The 20,609-nt window shown below is 51.4% G+C and overlaps 1 protein-coding gene across 1 annotated transcript; it reads left to right on the top strand.

Moving 5' to 3' along the window:
* Window positions 1–219: 219 nt before the first annotated feature.
* LOC141021305 (uncharacterized) lies at window positions 220–16,511 on the top strand. The gene is made up of 3 exons (XM_073496633.1): window positions 220–664; window positions 735–1,183; window positions 15,637–16,511. The coding sequence occupies exons 1-3, from the start codon at window positions 309–311 to the stop codon at window positions 15,708–15,710; spliced, it is 879 nt and encodes a 292-aa protein (XP_073352734.1). The 5' UTR covers window positions 220–308; the 3' UTR covers window positions 15,711–16,511.
* The last annotated feature ends 4,098 nt before the right edge of the window (window positions 16,512–20,609 follow it).

Here is a 20,609-nt window from a genome sequence, read left to right as displayed (position 1 = left end):
GAACCGTATTAAGAATCAATCATTGTATCTTTCAGGCTGATGATAAATTCTGGCGGGTCAAATATGACCACGAGGCGGCCAAGAAGGCCAGGAAGGCGAAGAAAGCCGCCAAGAAAGCCGCCCCTCGCAAAAAGGGAAGCAGACCCACTGCTTCGGAGCTATTGCAATTAAGCGACAGCTCCGAGTCAGAGGTAATCCTTAAACCTTTAAATTCTTGCCATATTTGTTGTTTGTTGCTGTCCGCCTTATCAACATTTGCTCATTGACAGGATGACACCGGCGCCAGTAACCCGGTGGTTGAAGAGGTAATGTCACTTTCCTCCGACTCGGAGCCTTTGCCACAGCTGAAAGTCCGAAGAGTAACCCGGAAAGTAAGCTTTTCACATCCATTAGCTCATCAAGACCCTCAATTTCTTTTGAAGCAGCAGGTTCACGAAAGCCGGCGTCACACCCGGGCCCGTAAGGACACCGACCTCTCCGCCGGGTTACCCGACGCAACAAGGAAGCGTCGCACTGAGGTTTTTTCTCACCTGTACCCTTTTCATCCGTTGGCGGGTGTTATCCGTCAGCCACTCAACTCTTCTGACTCCAATTATCAGGAGACCTCCCCCTCTTCGGGTGACTCCATGCAGTCAAGTCTGCCGGCCTTCAAGACTGCACCCGGGTAATAACAATCTCCTTACATTATCTGTCTGTACTTACTCTTTGTGTGCCTAACACTTCTATCTTTTCAGTGCCCAGGCAAAGCTCACCAAAAGAGCAAAGAAAACCAGATCAGCCGGAGTGCCAGACTTGCCTGACCCGGAGGCGACGGCTCAAGAGCCGCCAGCTACCTCCGCCCCCGAAGCCACCATTCCAATGGACACGGCGCCTGAAGCCCCTGCCCCGACTACCAAGACAATGACCGAAGCGTCGGTTAACCTGGAGGCCTCCGGCTCAACCCCACCAACAGACGACCCGGACGTGGTAATCACCCGGACGGAATTCGTTGAGCCGGGGAGACCGACCGCGTTGGCCAAGTGCTCCGCGAAGGGGGAGTTACTGCAGCCCCACCGGGTGAACCTGGACCTCTCCGGCTACGCCGACTTGAGCATTGGAGAGCTCGTCTCTGGCTACATCAGCCAAGTCCACAAGAGCCGGGACGCCGAGGTTGCCATGGTCAACCAGATCCAACAAATCCGAGGTACCCTTCTGCCGTCTTCTTACTTTACTGCATAGTTACTTTTGCCATGCTAGCCCCCAAGTCGATGACTTATACTTGAATATGTTGTAGACTTAGGTTCCGGCTTACTCAACTGAGCCGGCAGTACGTAGATAGAGACGTTCAATATGCATTAGCCCCCAAGTGCCAAGTGCCTTTGCTTGGAAAGCGCTTGGGACTTATATAACAACTGTTAATTAACCCGGAAAAACATGCAGGCTGTTGGCAAGAAACTAGAGGCAGACCTTGCGGATCTCAAGAGCCGGCTAAAGATGCAGGAGACGGAGACCCGGAAGGCAAACGCCAAGTTTGTATCCAGCATTGCCACTCAAGAAAAGTTGAAGACCGAGTTTGATGCTGAGAGGAAAGCCTGGGTCGAAGAGAAGGCCGCACTGGTAACCCGGGCGGAACAAGCGGAGAAAGCCCTCACTGAGAAGACCGCTGAGCTCTCCGGCCTAAAGCGCCAGGTTTCCCAAATGGTGGCTGCTATCTTCGCTAAGTCCCCTCACCGGCTTACATCAAGTCTGTATATGTCATGATTCATCCTTGTCACCGGCTTATCTGATCTTGTTAAACAGGCCCCAGGAGTGCCAGCCTCAACCAGAGCGTGGTCACCAAGTTAAAGGCTGTGTACACCCTGGTGGAACAACTCTACACCGGGTCACAGCGTGCCTTAGCTGTGGTGGCCCTATCCAACGAGGTGCCAACTCATCTGGCCGAAGTCCTGCGCCGGCTCGCTGTTCTGCCGCAGCGGATCCAGGAGCTACGACGGGCCTCCGCGAGAGCCGGAGCAATTGCCGCGCTGAGCCGGGCCAAAGCATTCCTGCCGGAGCTAGACCCGGCAGACATCGCCCTGGGTTACCCAAGCCTGAAGGAAGACGGCTCAGCCTTCGACCAGAAGGACTTCGCGGCATGTGTGAAGGCTGTTCGCCCGGTGGCCACCCTCATCGGGAACGACACCGACTTAACCAAGTACCAGCCGGGTTATGATGCGGAGAATCAGAGGATTCCAACCCCTCGCTATGAAGCCCTCAATCTGATCCCTCCGGCTCGTCAGCACACCTTCGCCCCGGAGATTGACCCGGCCGGGTTAATTGACGAAGAAGCCCAGTTCGAAGCTCTCAGCGGCATCAACTGGAAATCATCAACCTTCGAGGTCTTGGGATCAACCGGAGGAGAAAGACAGGAATGAGCCGGGGACTTCAACTCAGCGGGCATCATAAGTTAGCTGGCGGCTTATCAAACATTGTTCCATCTTTTAGACTTGAAGAATGATTGTAATAGAGTAAGTGCAACAATTTATCTCTGCCGTGTCATCGTGCACGTTTTGAATGCAAAAGCCCTTCGAATTTGTCTCTTTGATGTTTCTCCGGGTCATAATCATCCCATTGTTTTTCTCAACCTCAAAAGATGCTCTTTAAGTATCTGCATAGAAAAGGCAAATCACAAGTCTCGAGGCGGCTTACCGCCCTGAGAATCAGGTGTTTGAGATAGATAACCCGGAATATGAATCAAAAAAGACTGGTCCTTAATTATACTCTGAACATAGCCAAAATAACACACTGAACAACCTGTATGCATCTTTCGGTTTAAATAACCCGGGCAATAAGGTTGACACCTTAACTCTGATTTACTTGCTTTAATGACACCCATGACGTGCAACTAACACTGTAAACCAAAGTTAAGCCGGCAAGTAAGACCCGGCCATGCATACCTCAGAATAAACTTGTGAAAAAGCAGAAGAACTTAGGGGCTTCCGGTTCGAATATGACCAAAGACCCGGCCCCAAGGGGTTAAGCTAAGATTCGGATACAATCATATAGCCCCCAGTGGGTGTGGCGATGCCAATCAAAAGGGTACCGACAGCTATGTTCTCTTTGGTTCGAATACGACCCATGTTTGAACAGGAAGCCCCCAAATGATTCATAAAATTGTTTAACGACGCTGATTCGAATACGATCCACGTCGGTTCTCAGAGGGGTTAAACTGTGATTCAAATATGACCAAAGGCAACTTCCCAATGAGCTCGGCACTTTGCCAATCAAGTGGGTATCGACAGCTATGTTCTCTTTGGTTCGAATACGACCCATGTTTGAACAGGAAGCCCCCAAGTGACCTTACTGATTACGGCTAGACTCGAATACGATCATAAGCCGGATCCTCCTTTAAGTCAGCATGTAAAAAACAACATACGCCTATTTGGAGGAAAAAAGGACAGAGGTCCTGCTTTATTGCTTATCATAATATATACATGTCTGAGATAAATATGTACACCACGAGAGCCGGTAGCTCAAGTGTAGTAAGGCCGAAGCTGAGCTATGTTCCATGGCCGACGGGTCTCCTCCTCAGATTTACGCGAATCTTTATGCTCCCGAATATCAATGAGGTAATATGACCCGTTGTGCAAGTTCTTGCTGACCACAAAGGGCCCTTCCCAAGGTGGGGATAACTTGTGTGCATCTGTTTGATCCTGGATGAGCCGGAGCACAAGGTCGCCTTCCTGAAAGACCCGGGATTTGACCCGACGGCTATGATAACGGCGTAGGTCTTGTTGGTAAATCGCTGAACGGGCTGCGGCCACATCACGCTGTTCGTCCAACAAGTCCAGAGCATCTTGGCGCGCCTGTTCATTATCCGTCTCAACATAAGCTGCCACGCGAGGTGAATCGTGACGGATGTCGCTGGGGAGGACTGCTTCTGCTCCATAAACCATGAAGAAAGGCGTGAAGCCTGTAGACCTGTTAGGAGTAGTGTTGATGCTCCATAAGACGGAGGGCAACTCCTCCACCCAACAACCCGGCGTCCGTTGCAAAGGGACCAAAAGCCGGGGTTGATGCCCTTCAGAATCTCCTGGTTAGCTCTCTCAGCTTGACCATTGGATTGGGGATGAGCCACTGAGGAAACATCAAGTCGGATATGCTCTCGTTGACAAAACTCTTCCATAGCGCCTTTGGATAGATTGGTGCCATTGTCAGTTATGATGCTATGCGGAAAACCAAAGCGGAAAATCACCTTTTTCATAAATTGAACCGCCGTGGCTGCATCGCACTTGCTAACCGGCTCAGCTTCCACCCACTTCGTGAATTTGTCAACTGCCACCAAGAGGTGGGTCTTCTTATCCTTGGACCGTTTAAAAGGCCCAACCATATCAAGCCCCCAGACCGCAAAGGGCCAAGTGATTGGGATCATTCTCAACTCCTGAGCCGGCACATGAGCCCGTCGTGAGAACCTTTGGCAACCATCACATTTACTGACCAAGTCCTCTGCATCAGCGTGAGCCGTCAGCCAGTAAAAACCATGACGGAAAGCCTTGGCCACAAGGGATTTGAGCCGGCATGATGGCCACAATCCCCTTCATGGATCTCGCGCAAGATCTCTTGACCTTCCTCAGGAGAGATACAACGTTGAAATGCCCCTGAAACACTGCGATGATGCAACTCGCCGTTGATAACAATCATTGACTTAGCCCGCCGGGTTACTTGCCTGGCCAGAGTTTCATCCTCAGGCAACTCTCCCCGGGTTATATAAGCCAGATACGGCATTGTCCAGTCCGGTATGACATGAAGAGCCGCCACCAGTCGTGCCTCCGGGTCAGGGATAGCCAAGTCCTCCTCCGTAGGCAACCTAACCGAAGGGTTATACAGGACATCCAAGAAAGTGTTAGGCGGCACCGGTTTTCGCTGAGAGCCTAGCCGGCTTAAAGCATCAGCCGCCTCGTTCTTCCTGCGATCAATGTGCTCCACTTGGTATCCCTGAAAGTGCCCAGCAATGGCATCAACCTCGCGGCGATAAGCCGCCATGAGAGGATCCTTAGAATCCCAGGTGCCTGATACTTGTTGAGCCACCAAGTCTGAGTCACCAAAGCACCTTACCCGGCTTAATCTCATCTCCTTAGCCACCCGAAGACCGTGGAGCAAAGCCTCGTATTCAGCCGCATTGTTAGTGCAAGGAAACATCAACCGTAGCACATAATGGAACTTGTCACCTTTAGGGGAAGCCAATACAACACCAGCCCCCGAGCCCTCCAACTGTCTGGACCCATCGAAGTGGATAGTCCAATAAGTGTTATCCGGCTTTTGCTCAGGCACTTGAGTCTCTGTCCAATCGTTGATGAAATCCACTGAAGCCTGAGATTTAACAGCAGTGCGTGGCACATATTTGAGGCCATGAGGTCCAAGTTCTATAGCCCACTTAGCAATTCGCCCTGTGGCCTCTCTGTTTTGAATGATATCGCCAAGAGGGGCAGAACTGACCACAGTGACGGGATGACCCTGAAAATAATGCTTAAGCTTCCGGCTCGCCATGAACACACCATATACGAGCTTCTGCCAATGCGGGTACCGCTGTTTGGACTCAATGAGCACCTCGCTGACATAATAAACCGGCCGCTGAACCGGATACTCCTTACCCGCCTCCTTGCGCTCCACCACAATAGCCACGCTGACGGCTCGCGCGTTTGCCGCCACATACAGTAGCAAGGGCTCCTTATCAACCGGAGCAGCAAGGACTGGGGGCTCTGCCAGCTGCTTTTTCAAATCCTCAAAAGCGGTATTAGCTGCATCATTCCAGACAAAGCTATCAGTTTTCTTCATCAACTGATATAAGGGCATAGCCTTCTCACCCAAACGGCTTATAAACCGGCTTAAAGCAGCAATGCGGCCCGCCAAACGCTGAACGTCATTTATACACGCCGGTTTAGCTAGGGAGGTGATGGCCTTAATCTTCTCCGGGTTAGCCTCAATGCCTCTGTCAGAAACCAAGAAGCCCAATAGTTTGCCTGCAGGAACACCAAAAACACACTTGGCCGGGTTAAGCATCATCTTATAGATCCGGAGATTATCGAAGGTTTCCCTTAAGTCATCTATCAGGGTTTCTTCCTTGATGGATTTAACCACAATATCGTCCACGTAAGCGTGAACATTGCGCCCGATCTGTTTATGAAGACAATTCTGTACACAACGCTGGTAAGTCGCCTGTGCACACTTGAGTCCAAAGGGCATAGACACATAGCAGAAGGCTCCAAAGGGAGTGATGAACGCCGTCTTCTCCTGGTCCTTAACTGCCATCTTAATCTGATGATACCCGGAATAAGCATCCAAGAAACTTAAGCGTGCACAACCTGCCGTAGCATCAATGATTTGATCAATACGGGGGAGAGCAAAAGGATCAGCCGGACACGCCTTGTTCAAATCCGTGTAGTCCACACACATCCGCCAGGTGCCGTTCTTCTTAAGCACGAGCACCGGGTTAGCCAACCATTCTGGGTGAAAAACTTCAACAATAAACCCGGCCGCCAAGAGCCGGGCCACTTCCTCACCAATGGCTTTCCGCCTCTCCTCATTAAATCGTTGAAGGAACTATCTGACTGGCTTAAATTTCGGATCAATATTGAGAGTATGCTCAGCGAGTTCTCTAGGTACACCTGGCATGTCAGAAGGCTTCCACGTAAAGATGTCCCTATTCTCACGGATGAACTCGATGAGCGCGCTTTCCTATTTTGGATCCAGAGTGGCACTGATGCTAAACTACTGAGATGAATCTCCTGGAACAAAATCAACAAGCTTAGTTTCATCAGCCGACTTAAATTTCATCGCCGGCTCAGCCTCCGTAGTCGGCTTCTTTAGAGAAGTCATGTCTGTTGGGTCAACATTGTCTTTGTAAAACTTCAACTCCTCTGTTGCACAAACAGACTCTGCATAAGCTGCATCACCTTCCTCACACTCGAGAGCCACTTTCCAGCTGCCGTGAACCGTGATGGTCCCATTGTGACCCGGCATCTTGAGCTGTAAGTACACATAACACGGCCGTGCCATGAACTTGGCGTAAGCCGGCCGTCTAAATATAGCATGGTATGGACTTCTTATCTTGACCACCTCAAAGGTCAACTTCTCCACCCTGTAGTTGTTCTCATCACCAAAAGCCACTTCTAACTCGATCTTGCCAACTGGATAAGCCGACTTACCAGGTACCACACCATGGAAGATAGTGTTTGACTGGCTGAGGTTCTTATCAACCAGCCCCATATGGCGAAAAGTCTCATAATATAGGATGTTGATGCTGCTGCCTCCATCCATGAGTACCTTTGTGAACTTATAACCTCCCACCTGAGGAGCCACCACTAAGGCCAAGTGGCCCGGGTTATCCACCCGGGGAGGGTGATCCTCCCTACTCCACACTATCGGCTACTCAGACCACCGCAAGTAGCGTGGACCCGCCGGCTCAACAGCATTCACAGCCCTCTTGTGAAGCTTCTGATCTCGTTTGCACAAACTAGTGGTGAACACATGATACTGTCCACCGCTAAGCTGCTTTGGGTTGGTCTGATAACCCCCCTGTTGCTGTTGATGACCCTGACCCACCTGTTGATTAAAGCCCCCTTGACCATTCTGACGACCGGAATTTGAGCCGCCGCCCGGGCCATGAAAGTCGCCAGCGCCTGAGCCGCCGCCCGGGCCATTGTATCTCTTAAAGGCCTTCATGATCGCGCAATCCTTCCACAGATGAGTCGCTGGCTTCTCTCTAGAGCCATGCCTTGGACAAGGTTCATTCAACAGCTGCTCCAACGTTGGACCTGACCCGCCGCCTCGGGGAGGGGGCCTCCCCGTTGCGCCGCTGGTTATTACCTTGGGAGTTGGCGTTGGCTACAAACTCTAGGCTGCCATCGGCCTTACGCTTGCTTCCTCCTTGGTTCCCCGGGTTAAACTGAGGACCCTTGCCATTGCCGTTCTTCTTTCCCTTCCCTGTCCTTTCATCGTCTGAAGGGGGATCCTTGGTACCATCGGAATCGGCGTACTTGACAAGAGCCGCCATTAGGGTACCCATATCGGTGCAGTCGCGCTTAAGCCGCCCGAGTTTCATCTTAAGGGGCACAAAGCGACAGTTCTGTTCCAACATTAAGACTGCAGAGCCGGCATCCATCTTATCTGATGAATGTATGATCTCCTTGACCCGGCGAACCCAATGGGTCGTGGATTCACCCTCCTGCTGCTTACAGTTAGTCAAATCCACAATTGACATAGACTGCCTACAGGTATCTTTGAAGTTTTGAATGAACCGGGCTTTCAACTCAGCCCAAGACCCAATGGAGTTCGGTGGTAGCCCTTTCAACCACGTGCGGGCAGTTCCATCTAACATCATGGTGGAATATTTGGCCATGGCCGCCTCACTGACCTCCAGCAATTCCATAGCCATCTCATAACTCTCAATCCAGGCTGCAGGCTGTAAGTCCACTGTATAGTTAGGCACCTTCCTAGGGCCCTTGAAGTCCTTAGGTAGACGTTCATTACGGATGGCTGGCACCAAACAAGGGACACCCCCGGTCCTGGTAGAAATACCCACATCAACGGACGTCGTCGGATAAGCCCGGGGGGTCTGGTAAGCCGTCAATTGAGGCACCTGCTCCACCTCTTGCCGCGCTTGGTCTGCTGCATAAAAGGCTCCATTATGAGCCGGGCCATGGCCAGGGGGCGGGTTATGGCGTCGGACATTACTTGAGCCGGTTGCTGAGACCATGTGCCGGCTGTAACTCGGGCTCTGGCCTGGACGAGGGGTCGAGTGGATCCTGTCCCGGCTGTAGGAGTACGCCTCTTGCTGTGCCAGTGCCGTCTGCAGGAGTTCCCTGACCCGGCGGGTTTCGATGGCCGCCGGAGAGTCGCCGTCAACGGGGAGAGCCGCCAGTCGTGCTGCCGCAGCCACCATGTTCTCCAGCGGGTTATCATAATGACCCGGGGGTATTGGCACATACTGAGGCGGGGCAGGGAGCACCTGGGGAGGCCCCATCACTCGTGGCTGAATAAGGGGTCCAGACCCGGGCGCAATGACCCTGGCGGGTTACTAGACCCTGCACCCGGCGTGTTGAAGAGATTGCGTGGATCGTAAACCGGTGGAAGTCGAGACTGGGCCTTCTGATGCCTCCTTCTCATGACCTCATTGGCCGCGTTCTGATCCATCATGAGTTGGAAGGACTGTGCCTGAATCAGCTGAGTCCGGGCGTCGAGAGCCGCCCGCTCCGCAGCCAGCCTGATCCCTTCCGCTGCAAGATCCTCTTTAGCTTTTATCAAATCCAATTTTAACTGTGCCACCTCCGCGTCATGCTGAGCTTGACTCGCCGGGTCAACCGCGGTGGTTAACAGGGCCGTCATCTTGTCCGTGAGATCCATCAGCACCTGAGCCGGAGACGGCACCGGGTTTCCCGATTCGGCAGCGGGGTTCTGGACAGGCTGCGCACCAGCCATAAAAACTCCAACCTGACTTGGCGGCTCAAAAGGGTCCGGAATACTGTCGCCGTCGGAACACCCCATGAGCCTGCCATCTAGAAGTTGGTACAACGAGTTTGATTCATCGGTGGCCGACTCACCGTCAGAGCCGGCGGCCGTCTCATCACCGGATCCAGATCGATCGGAGAGTCCTCCATGGATACACCCCACAAAAGCATGCCTTAAGGCAGGCCGGGCCCGGGCGGGTCGCGCAAGTTGAGCCGTCTCGATGAGATCAACGCAGAGACCCGGCTCACCAATCTTGCCAATGAAAACGTGAATTCCATCGAAGGGGACCCGGTACCCGTACTCAATTGAGCCGGCGTCGGGGCCCCAGTTTGCATCGTCGATGTAGAGCTTGCCGCGACGACTCTTGGTCATCCGTCCCACAACGTATCCCTTGAGCCCTTCGAAGCTGCCCTTCAAGAACTCAAATCCACCGTGCGCTGGCCCCATGGTGGGCGCCAACTGTCGTGGAATTGTCACGGCAGATGTCCTTGAGCTAGGACTTAGTCGTGGAGCCATCGCAACTAGGAAGCTTGAAGGGGTTATGCGGGACAAGGAACACGAGGGTTTATACTGGTTCGGCCCCTTACGGTGAAGGTAAAAGCCTACGTCCAGTTTGGGGTGATATTGATTAGGGTTACGATCGCCAGGAGTTAAAGAACTATCCCCGGCTCTCGATGAGATTGTTGTCGCCCTTAAACCGCTGCCGGGTCGTCCCTTTATATAGGGAGGCTGACGCCCGGCAGCCCTTAGAGTCCCGGCCGGCTCATAAGAGTGTCCGGCTCGGACTCTAAACTATACACGCCTTACGCTACAAGTTTACTATAACAATGATTGTAACTACGGGCCTTAAGCCATATCCGGGTCTCAGCCCATCTCTGGCCCATCGTCTTGAAACTTGGCTCCGGGCTTCTGGCAACGACCGTATGAGTAACCCGGCCCCTCCTGGCGGGTGACTCTAAGGTCTATATCCTCAACAACGGTGCTTGCTATCATAGTAACTCTTCTGGCGCGATTGCGCGGCTTTGAGATTTTCACGGATGACTTGACACATTTCTTCAGCCTCTGTGATTAAGTCATTGCCAAGAAGTTGGCGTTCACCAGTCTCTGACCAATTGAGAGGAGTACGGCACTTTCTGCCATATAGAATCTCGAATGGGGCCTTGCCTGAACTCACTTGGAAGCTGTTGTTGTAGGAGAACTCGGCATATGGAAGACAATCTTCCCATTTCATGCCAAAGGAAATGACACAAGCCCTGAGCATATCTTCAAGGATTTGATTGACTCGCTCGACTTGGCCACTAGTTTGAGGATGGAAAGCTGTGCTGAAGCGAATGTTGGTGCTCATGGCCTTCTGGAAGGAGTCCCAGAACTTAGAAGTGAAGATGCTTCCACGATCTGAAGAAATCAATTGTGGAATTCCGTGCAAGGAGACAATCCTGGAGGTGTATAGCTCTGCCAACGGAGCTGCTGTGATAGATTCTTTGATTGGAAGGAAATGAGCCACTTTAGTAAGCTTGTCGATGACAACGAAGATAGCATCATTTCCGCGCTTGGACTTGGGAAATCAAGTCACGAAGTCCATTTCGATATGATCAAACTTCCATTCTGGGATAGCAAGAGGTTGGAGGAGACCAGCTGGTCGTTGATGTTCTGCTTTCACCCTTCGACAGGCATCACGTTCATTCACGAATTGAGAGATTTCTCGCTTCATTCGAGTCCACCAATACGACTGCTTGAGGTCATGGTACATCTTCGTACTTCCAGGATGAATGGAAAGAAGAGAATTGTGTGCCTCGTTCATAATGACTTTCCTTAGATCACCTTTAGGAACCACAATCCGGTCCTCGAAGAATAAAGTGTCTCTGTCATCAATGCGATAGCACTTGTATTTGGAAAGACCCTTGTCGATACCATGTTTCACCTTCTTGACCATGGTATCCAGGAGTTGTGCCTCACGAATTTGATCTTCCAAAGTAGGAGAGACTATGAGGTTGGCAAGAAAGCCTTGAGGAACAACTTGGAGATTCAGCTTGCGGAAAGCTTCACAAAGATCCGGTTGGAATGGCTTGAGAATTAAGCTGTTGCAATAAGCCTTCCTGCTCAAAGCATCTTGTGACGCCCGGAAAATTAAGCTACAGTAATCCCACGCTAATGATGCCACATCACCACGGTTACTGTTGTTAACCTCGCGATGATTCGAAACCGTTTCAAAATTCAAATTCAAATTAATGTCAATAATAAAAGTTTTCAAAAATTTAAACAAAAATGTTCGGTGGGTGCCAGATATTGCACTGATAATTATTGTGGAGAAAACATATTTTTAGAAAATGCCTAACTATTTTAAAATGATGTAAAATATAAAAGAAAATGCAACAGAGTAAACAAACAGAAAGAAAAAGAAGAAAGGAGGAACCCCCCTCCCCCCACTGGACCCTAGCCCAACTGGGCCGACCCCAGGCCCAGCCGGCCGGCCACCCACCCCCCACCGACACCTTATCCACCCCCCGCCACTCACCGACACCTCCATCCACTCCCCCTCTCGCTCCCCATCCCCCCCGATCCAGAATTGGATCGGGCCGAACCCCGACGCCGTGCGCCGACGCCGGCGCCTGGACCTCGCCGGCCCCCGCCCTCACCCTCGCGCTCCCTTCCCCTCTCCCTCAGCGACGCCCCTCGCCGCGCCTGCCGCGTCGCCCCCGAGGGCCCGACGTCGTCCCTCGCCGCCCGGAGCTCCACTGAGCCTCGCCTCGCCCCCGACACCCGCGGCGGCCTGAGGCCGACGTCCCCGCGTGGAGCCCCTCCCGTCGCCGGACTTCCTCGTCCCCGTCGCCGTCGCCTCCTCGCCTCTCCATCGCCGGCCACCCCAAGCTTCCCCGAGCCCGCTGCCCTGTGCCCTACGCTCCCCTCGTGAGCGCCCCCCTTTTTCTCCCCTTTTCCCCGTCCGCGCCCTCGACGCCTCCGGCCGCACCTGCCCCGTCCGGCCTCGCCCCGCACCGTGCCTCACTCCCGCGCCGGTTCCCTCTCCCCTCTGTCCCCGCGCGAGCACCACCGCTCGCCGCTCGCCCCGTCGACGGCGCCCTCGCCTCCGTTCCACCCTGCTCCCCCGCAAGCACCCCCCCTCCTCTGCACTTGGCCGCGGCCCTGCTCCTGCGGCTCCCTCCACCGCGCCGGAGCCCCAGCGGTGGCCGGTGGTCGTGCCCGGGCCACGGCTCCCGTGCCTCCTCCCCGTTGTCCACGGGCGAGGCCATCGGTCGGGCGCCCGCCCGTGCCCGCTTGGGCAGTGCCCGCCGCCCGCGCCCACTAAGGCCCCTGGCCCAATGACAGCCGGGGCCCACGCACAGAACGAAAAAGAAAAGGAAAAAATGATTTAAAAAAATAAACAAAAATAAAATAAATTAATAATAAAAATAATAAATTAATTAATAAATATATAAATAAAAATAAATAATAAAAATAAATAAATAAATAATTAATTAATTAATTAAGATAATTAATTAACTTATTTAATCATGTTAATATTAATTAATTAAAGTTAATTAATCCTAATGAATTAATCTAATTAACCTGTTAGTTTAATTAAACAGAATTAGTTTAATTAAACCCTAATTAACCTAACAGAGTATGACACGTGGGTCCCACTGGACCCACGCGACAGTTTAACCCAGTCAACCCCTGTTGACTGCTGACGTCAGCATGACATCATGCTGATGTCATAAATCCATTTTCGAATTAAATTAAATAATTAATTAAATTCCAGAAATTAATAAAATCTTTAGAAAATCATATCTTTTAATCCGTAACTCGGATTAAAATATTTTCAACATGAAAGTTGCTCAGAACGACGAGACGAATCCGGATACGCAGTCCGTTCGTCCACCACACCTCCCTAACCTATCGAACTCGCAACTTTCCCCCTCCGGTCCGTTTGTCCGAAAACGCGAAACATCGGGAATACTTTCCCGGATGTTCCCCCCTTCGGCGGTACCACCTACTGTCGCGTTAGGACACACCTAGTACCGCTCATTGTCATGTCACGCGTCGCCATACTTATGTTTGCATTGTATTTACTGTTTCTTCCCCCTCTTCTCTCCGGTAGACTACGAGACCGACACTGCTGCTGCCCAGTTCGACTACGGAGTTGACGACCCCTCCTACTTGCCAGAGCAACCAGGCAAGCCCCCCCCCTTGATCACCAGATATCGCCTATTCTTCTCTATACTGCTTGCATTAGAGTAGTGTAGCATGTTACTGCTTTCCGATATCCTATCCTGATGCATAGCCTATCCTTGCTACTACTGTTGTTACCTTTACCTGCAATCCTACATGCTTAGTATAGGATGCTAGTTTTCCATCAGTGGCCCTACATTCTTGTCCGTCTGCTGTGCTATACTATCGGGCCGTGATCACCTGGGCGGTGATCACGGGTATTTACTTATATACTATATACATGACACATGTGGTGACTAAAGTCGGGTCGGCTCGTAGGAGGACCCGCAAGTGGATCTTTGTGGCGGAGCGACAGGGCAGGTTGAGACCGCCTAGGTGAGAGGTGGGCCTGGCCCTGGTCGGCGTTCGCGGATACTTAACACGCTTAACGAGATCTTGGAATTTGATCTGAGTCTGGCCATTTGGTCTATACGCACTAACCATCTACGCGGGAGTAGTTATGGGTATCCCGGCGTCGTGGTATCAGCCGAAGCCTTCGTGACATCAGCGACTGAGTGGCGCGCGCCGTGTTGGACCGCTTTGACGTAACCGCCGTGATCGTGTGGGTTGCTAGGTCTGCTCGCGGCCGCGTTCGCAACGTGCAGGTGTGCATAGGGCGATGGGCCCAGACCCCTGCGCGCTTAGGATTAGACCGGCGTGCTGACCTCTCTGTTGTGCTTAGGAGGGGCTGCGACGCGTTGATCTTACAAGGCCGGGCATGACCCAGAAAAGTGTGTCCGGCCAAATGGGATCGAGCGTGTTGGGTTATGTGGTGCACCCCTGCAGGGAAGTTTATCTATTCGAATAGCCGTGTCCCTCGGTAAAAGGACGACCCGGAGTTGTACCTTGACCTTATGACAACTAGAACTGGATACTGAATAAAATACACCCTTCCAAGTGCCAGATACAACCCGGTGATCGCTCTCTAATAGGGCGACGAGGAGGGGATCGCCGGGTAGGATTATGCTATGCGATGCTACTTGGAGGACTTCAATCTACTCTCTTCTTCATGTTGCAAGATGGAGATGACCAGAAGCGTAGTCTTCGACAGGACTAGCTATCCCCCTCTTATTCTGGCATTCTGCAGTTCAGTCCACTGATATGCCCCTTTACACATATACCAATGCATATGTAGTGTAGCTCCTTGCTTGCGAGTACTTTGGATGAGTACTCACGGTTGCTTCTCTCCCTCTTTTCCCCTTTTCCTTTCTATCTGGTTGTCGCAACCAGATGCTGGAGTCAAGGAGCCAGACGCCGCCGTCGACGATGACACCTACGACACTGGAGGTACCTACTACTACGTGCAGCCCGCTGACGACGACCAGGAGTAGTTAGGAGGATCCCAGGCAGGAGGCCTGCGCCTCGTTCGATCTGTATCCCAGTTTGTGCTAGCCTTCTTAAGGCAAGCTTGTTTAACTTATGTTTGTACTCACATATTGTTCCTTCCGCTGACTCGTCTGTGATCGAGCACTTGTATTCGAGCCCTCGAGGCCCCTGGCTTGTATTATAATGCTTGTATGACTTATTTATGTTTTAGAGTTGTGTTGTGATATCTTCCCGTGAGTCCCTGATCTTGATCGTACACATTTGCGTGCATGATTAGTGTACGGTCAAATCGGGGGCGTCATAAGTTGGTATCAGAGCCGACTGCCTGTAGGAATCCCCCTTTCCACACTCCTGGGCCGAAGTCGAGTCTAGAACATTACAAAACTTTTACTAACATGGCTGTGTGTCTTACGGGCCCACGTCGCCATTGGGTGGTACTAGGATCTTTTACTCCTCGACCCTTACTCTGGGACTCTGAACTCTCTTCTACTCGGGTTAAACGAATTTACTAACTCTAACACTAGGATCCCGTGACCGCATTCACCCCAAAGTTGGATAAGCCATAGTTGTTTCTTAGAATAGTATTTTGAACAATTGACACACTGTCATTTGACTCCTTTGAAACGTCTTTGCTTTCAGATGGAACCCACGAGGCAGGTCGTGCGCCACACGACGGCCATTGGTGCCTCGGGATCACCTGCGGTGCTAGCTGAGATGATGACCTATCTGGGTTATCGCTGGCACCCTGAGTACACCGTCTACGAGGAGTAGCAGGACTTTAACCAGGAGCAGTACCGTGCCATCGTCCACCTCTACTCGCGGGAGTATGACTCCACTACTGTGCTGCACACCGCACATGGTGTTGGTGTGACCATCGATATGGCTGTCCACGATGCTGCCTATGCTGCTCTGACACGTCTTCGTGGAGAGTATCGGGAGTTGGACACCTCCCCTTTCAGGCACATTGCTATCGCATCTGATGTTGGTGTGGAGGGATACTATACTGCTGCCTACTCCACTGTCACCCGAGAGCCCTTCTACCATCAGAACCTGGTTCTGCATGCTAATGGGCTGGATCGAGCTAACCGAGCTCTTCGCCACGAGATGTACACCACCCGTCAGCACCTTTACCGTGCTCTGACGCTGCTGCACCCCTTTGTCCGATCTGGACAGCTACCGCGTACTGCGATCTACCCAGCCAGGACCGTGATGCCCCACGGTGTAGGTTGGCCAGAGGTGGGAGGCTACTCTCCCGCACTTGGTCCTCTTCTGCCACCTGAGCGTCGGGCTCTACACCTGAGTATCCGCGGCCCCCAGCCTACTGACGTGGAGGGCTATCCGTTGCCTCACTACCAGCTGTCGGGCTACGATTACCTCCACAGTACCTCTTGGGACTGATGTAGGTTTGCTTGTAGTGTTAGATGCATTCGCCGCGAGCCTGTGTGCCGCCTATGTTGTTTTAGTCTATGTACTGAACTCTGTGTACTGAACTCTATGCATGACCCCTTTTGTAAGTTATGCCGACTACTATGTAGTAGCTATCGTGCTCCTTTCATTATGCATGTTTCATCATGAATGATCCTTGTCTTTGCAAATTTCTCAGTGCTGAACCCCTGTTATATATTAGCAGGATGGTTAGACCAGGTGGTCGTGGTCGTGGTGGCAATGCCCCACCACCACCTGAGTACATGGCTGGTATGATCCAACAGTTTGAACTGAACCGCCAATTCATGGAAAATATGATGGCTCAGTTTCCTCGCCCCAATATGGACCAGCAACCAACCCCAGTAACTCTGCAGGATTTCATGCGCCTGAACCCAACTGTGTACCGCAGCTCAACTCAGCCTCTGGATGCTGATGACTGGCTCCGTGACATCACCTATGAGATGGAGTCTGTCGATGTAGCCCCTGCCAGCTATGTCAACTTTGCTTCCTTCTTTCTAAAGGGACCCGCAGCTCAATGGTGGGACAGCCACAGGCGTACTCTGCCAGCTGGAACAATCATCACCTGGCCAGACTTCCAAGCTGCTTTCCGTGCCCGCTTCATTCCTCAGGGAGTCATGGACCGGAAGAAGCGTGAGTTCCGCAACCTCACCCAAGGCAACAAAACTGTCGAAGCTTATCAGCGGGAGTTTCTGGACTTGTCCCGCTATGCTGAAGAAGACATTGCAACTGATGCTCGCAGACAGGAGAAGTTCCGTGATGGACTACAAGCTGACATCAAGCTTGCACTTCTAGTGCATGACTTCGCCGATTTCGCCACCTTGGTGAATAAGGCCATCAATGTCGAGACTGGTCTGCAGGAATACCAGAGCTCTCAGAGGCGCAACCGTGACACGGGCTCATCTTCGGGCCCGCCCTCGCAGAAGCGAAAGGTATGGATCCCGAACAGCATGTACCGTCCAAATGCACCTGCTCCAAGGAAATCTTATGCTGCACCGCGTCTTCCTCCTCCACCATCTAGGCAGTCAAAGCTACCAGCTCCCCCACCTGGGGCTCCTGTTCCCAATCCCGATAATGGTCTGTGCTTCAAGTGTGGTCAACCGGGTCACTTTGCCAGGAACTGCTATCAGAACCAGAATCAACTGGCCCTTCCAGCAGCTGGCCGTGGTAACAACCAGCCCCGCAACAACAATGCTAAGTCTTATGGTCGTGCTCATGCCAACCACGTTGATCTCAACGAAGCTCAAGACCAGCCTGCTACTGTGATGGGTACACTCCTCGTAAATTCAGTACCAGCATCCGTTTTATTTGATACAGGAGCATCCCATTCATTCATATCAGCAGAATTTGCATTCTTGCATGGCATTAAATACGAAGAGATGAACACTCCGCTAGTGGTACACACCCCTGCGGGCCAATGTCAAACCTCTATGGTTAGTCATGACGTTCCTGTTGAAATTGAAGGACTGGAATTTCTTGTCTCTCCCATCGTACTGAAGTCTTGTAGCATTGATCTCATTCTGGGAATGAATTGGTTAAAAGCGCATACTGCTACAATCGTTTGCACCACTAAGACCGTCCATCTGCTACACCCTTCAGATGAGATAGTTACTTACCAAGCCCATCTGGTGCAAAATGCCGAGGCAAGGCTCTATGCATTGAATGCATTGAACGCTGCACCACTCGAGGGCATTGAAAACATTCCCGTCGTGCGTGAATTCCTCGACGTCTTCCCTGAAGAACTTCCAGGGATTCCCCCTGCTAGAGCTGTCGAATTCATCATCGACTTGAAACCAGGCACCACTCCTATAGCCAAACGACCCTACAAAATGCCGCCGCATGAACTCCTTGAGCTTAAGGAGGAAATCGACAATTCTCTTCGCAAAGGATTCATTCGCCCAAGTTGCTCTCCTTGGGGAGCACCTTCTCTCTTTGTCAAGAAGAAGGATGGGACAAACCGATTAGTTCAAGACTACCGTCCTATAAACCAAGCTACCATTCAGAATAAATACCCTCTTCCTCGGATCAATGATCTGTATGATCAACTGGCGGGTTCGTCAGTGTTCTCTAAGCTCGCCTTGAGGTTGGGTTACCACCAGATCCGTGTTCGCGAAGAGGATATCCCAAAGACCGCCTTCGTGACTCGCTATGGTTCATACGAGTACACCGTCATGTCTTTCGGTTTAACCAATGCTCCAGCCACCTTCTCTCGTCTGATGAACTATATATTCATGGATTACCTCGACAAGTTCGTCGTGGTTTATCTGGATGATATCCTGGTATTTTCCAAGAACGAAGAAGAACATGCTGAACATCTTCGACTTGTGCTGGAAAAGCTACGAGAACATCAACTATATGCCAAGTTCTCCAAATGTGAATTCTGGCTACCGGAAGTAACCTATCTAGGGCATGTCATCTCAAAGGATGGTATTGCCGTCAACCCTGAACGAGTCCAGGCTATCCTTGATTGGACTCCTCCCAAGAACGTTAAGCAAGTCAGAAGTTTTCTCGGGCTCGCCAGCTATTGCCGTCGATTTGTCGAGAACTTCTCTAAGATCGCCAGGCCTCTGACTAACCTGTTGCATAAGGGTGTCAAGTTCCAATGGACAGACAAATGTCAGGAGAGTTTCCAGGCACTCAAAGACAAGTTGACTTCTGCCCCAGTTCTAGCTCCACCTGATACTAAGAAGGACTTCGTCATTTACTGCGACGCTTCCCGTCAAGGATTAGGCTGTGTCCTAATGCAAGACCGCAAAGTGATTGCTTATGCCTCTCGGCAATTGCGCCCTCACGAAGAGAACTACCCAGTTCACGACCTCGAACTTGCTGCTGTCATTCATGCGCTGAAGCAGTGGCGACATTACCTTCTTGGTAATCGTTGCGAGATCTTCACTGACCACCAAAGTCTGAAGTATCTGTTTACTCAGCCAGATCTGAACCTCCGTCAGCAGAGATGGATGGAGCTTGTTGCAGACTTTGACTTGGGTATTTCCTATACGCCAGGCAAGGCTAATGTAATGGCTGATGCCTTGAGCCGCAAGTCTTACTGCAACCACCTCCAGGTTCACAAAGTTCAGCCCTCGCTTGTTGAAGAATTCAGGAAGCTGAACCTCCATATTGTTCCTCCGAGTGCACTCGCTCCCCCTCCTAAGGAGTTTGGCAAGGTGAAACTCCACGTTGTTACCCAGGGTTCCCTCAATACCCTAGTTGCTAAACCAGATCTCGTGGATAGCATCAAAAGGCTACAGAAGTATGACTCTGAAGCCCACAAGATTAAGCGCTACCTCACAGAAGGAAAGCCCTCATTCTTCACTATTGCTGAAGATGGCACCCTATACTTCAAGGGCCGCCTAGTGGTGCCATGTGCAGAGAAAAACCTGGATATGACACAGGAAGTTATGAAAGAAGCTCATGATACGCCTCTATGTATCCATCCTGGTAGTACAAAGATGTACCAAGACATCCGCCAGAGATTCTGGTGGTCTAATATGAAACAAGACATTGCTCGTTATGTTGCTGAGTGTGACGTTTGCCGTCGTATCAAAGCAGAACATCAAAGGCCTGCTGGAACTCTGCAACCTATCTCTATTCCTGAATGGAAATGGGACCATGTTGAGATGGACTTCGTCACTGGATTTCCCAAATCACAGAAAGGTAATGATGCTATTCTTGTCGTCATTGACCGGCTTTCCAAAGTTGCACATTTTCTGGCGGTCAAAGAAATGATCACTGCTAGCCAGCTGGCAACGCTCTATATGTCCAGGATTGTTTCACTCCACGGTATTCCATTGGTTATCAGTTCAGACCGTGGCAGCTTATTCACTTCAAGATTCTGGGCAAGTTTCCAAGAAGCCATGGGAACTCATCTGTCATTCAGTACTGCGTTTCATCCTCAGTCGCAAGGGCAAGTTGAACGCGTCAACCAAGTTCTCGAAGATATGCTTCGAGCTTGTGTTATTTCCTTCGGCAAGAAATGGGAGGAATCCCTCCCGTATGCTGAGTTCTCTTATAATAATAGCTATCAAGCTAGTCTGAAGACAGCCCCCTTCGAAGTGTTATATGGACGAAAGTGTCGAACCCCTCTGAACTGGTCAGAAACTGGGGAACGTCCACTCTTTGGTCCGGATATTATCCAAGATGCCGAAGAACAAGTCCGCATTATTCGTGAG

This window comes from Aegilops tauschii, chromosome 4 (assembly GCF_002575655.3).
Source record: "Aegilops tauschii subsp. strangulata cultivar AL8/78 chromosome 4, Aet v6.0, whole genome shotgun sequence".
Classification (NCBI taxonomy): Eukaryota; Viridiplantae; Streptophyta; class Magnoliopsida; order Poales; family Poaceae; genus Aegilops; species Aegilops tauschii.
This window is presented reverse-complemented; position numbering and strand designations above follow the sequence as displayed.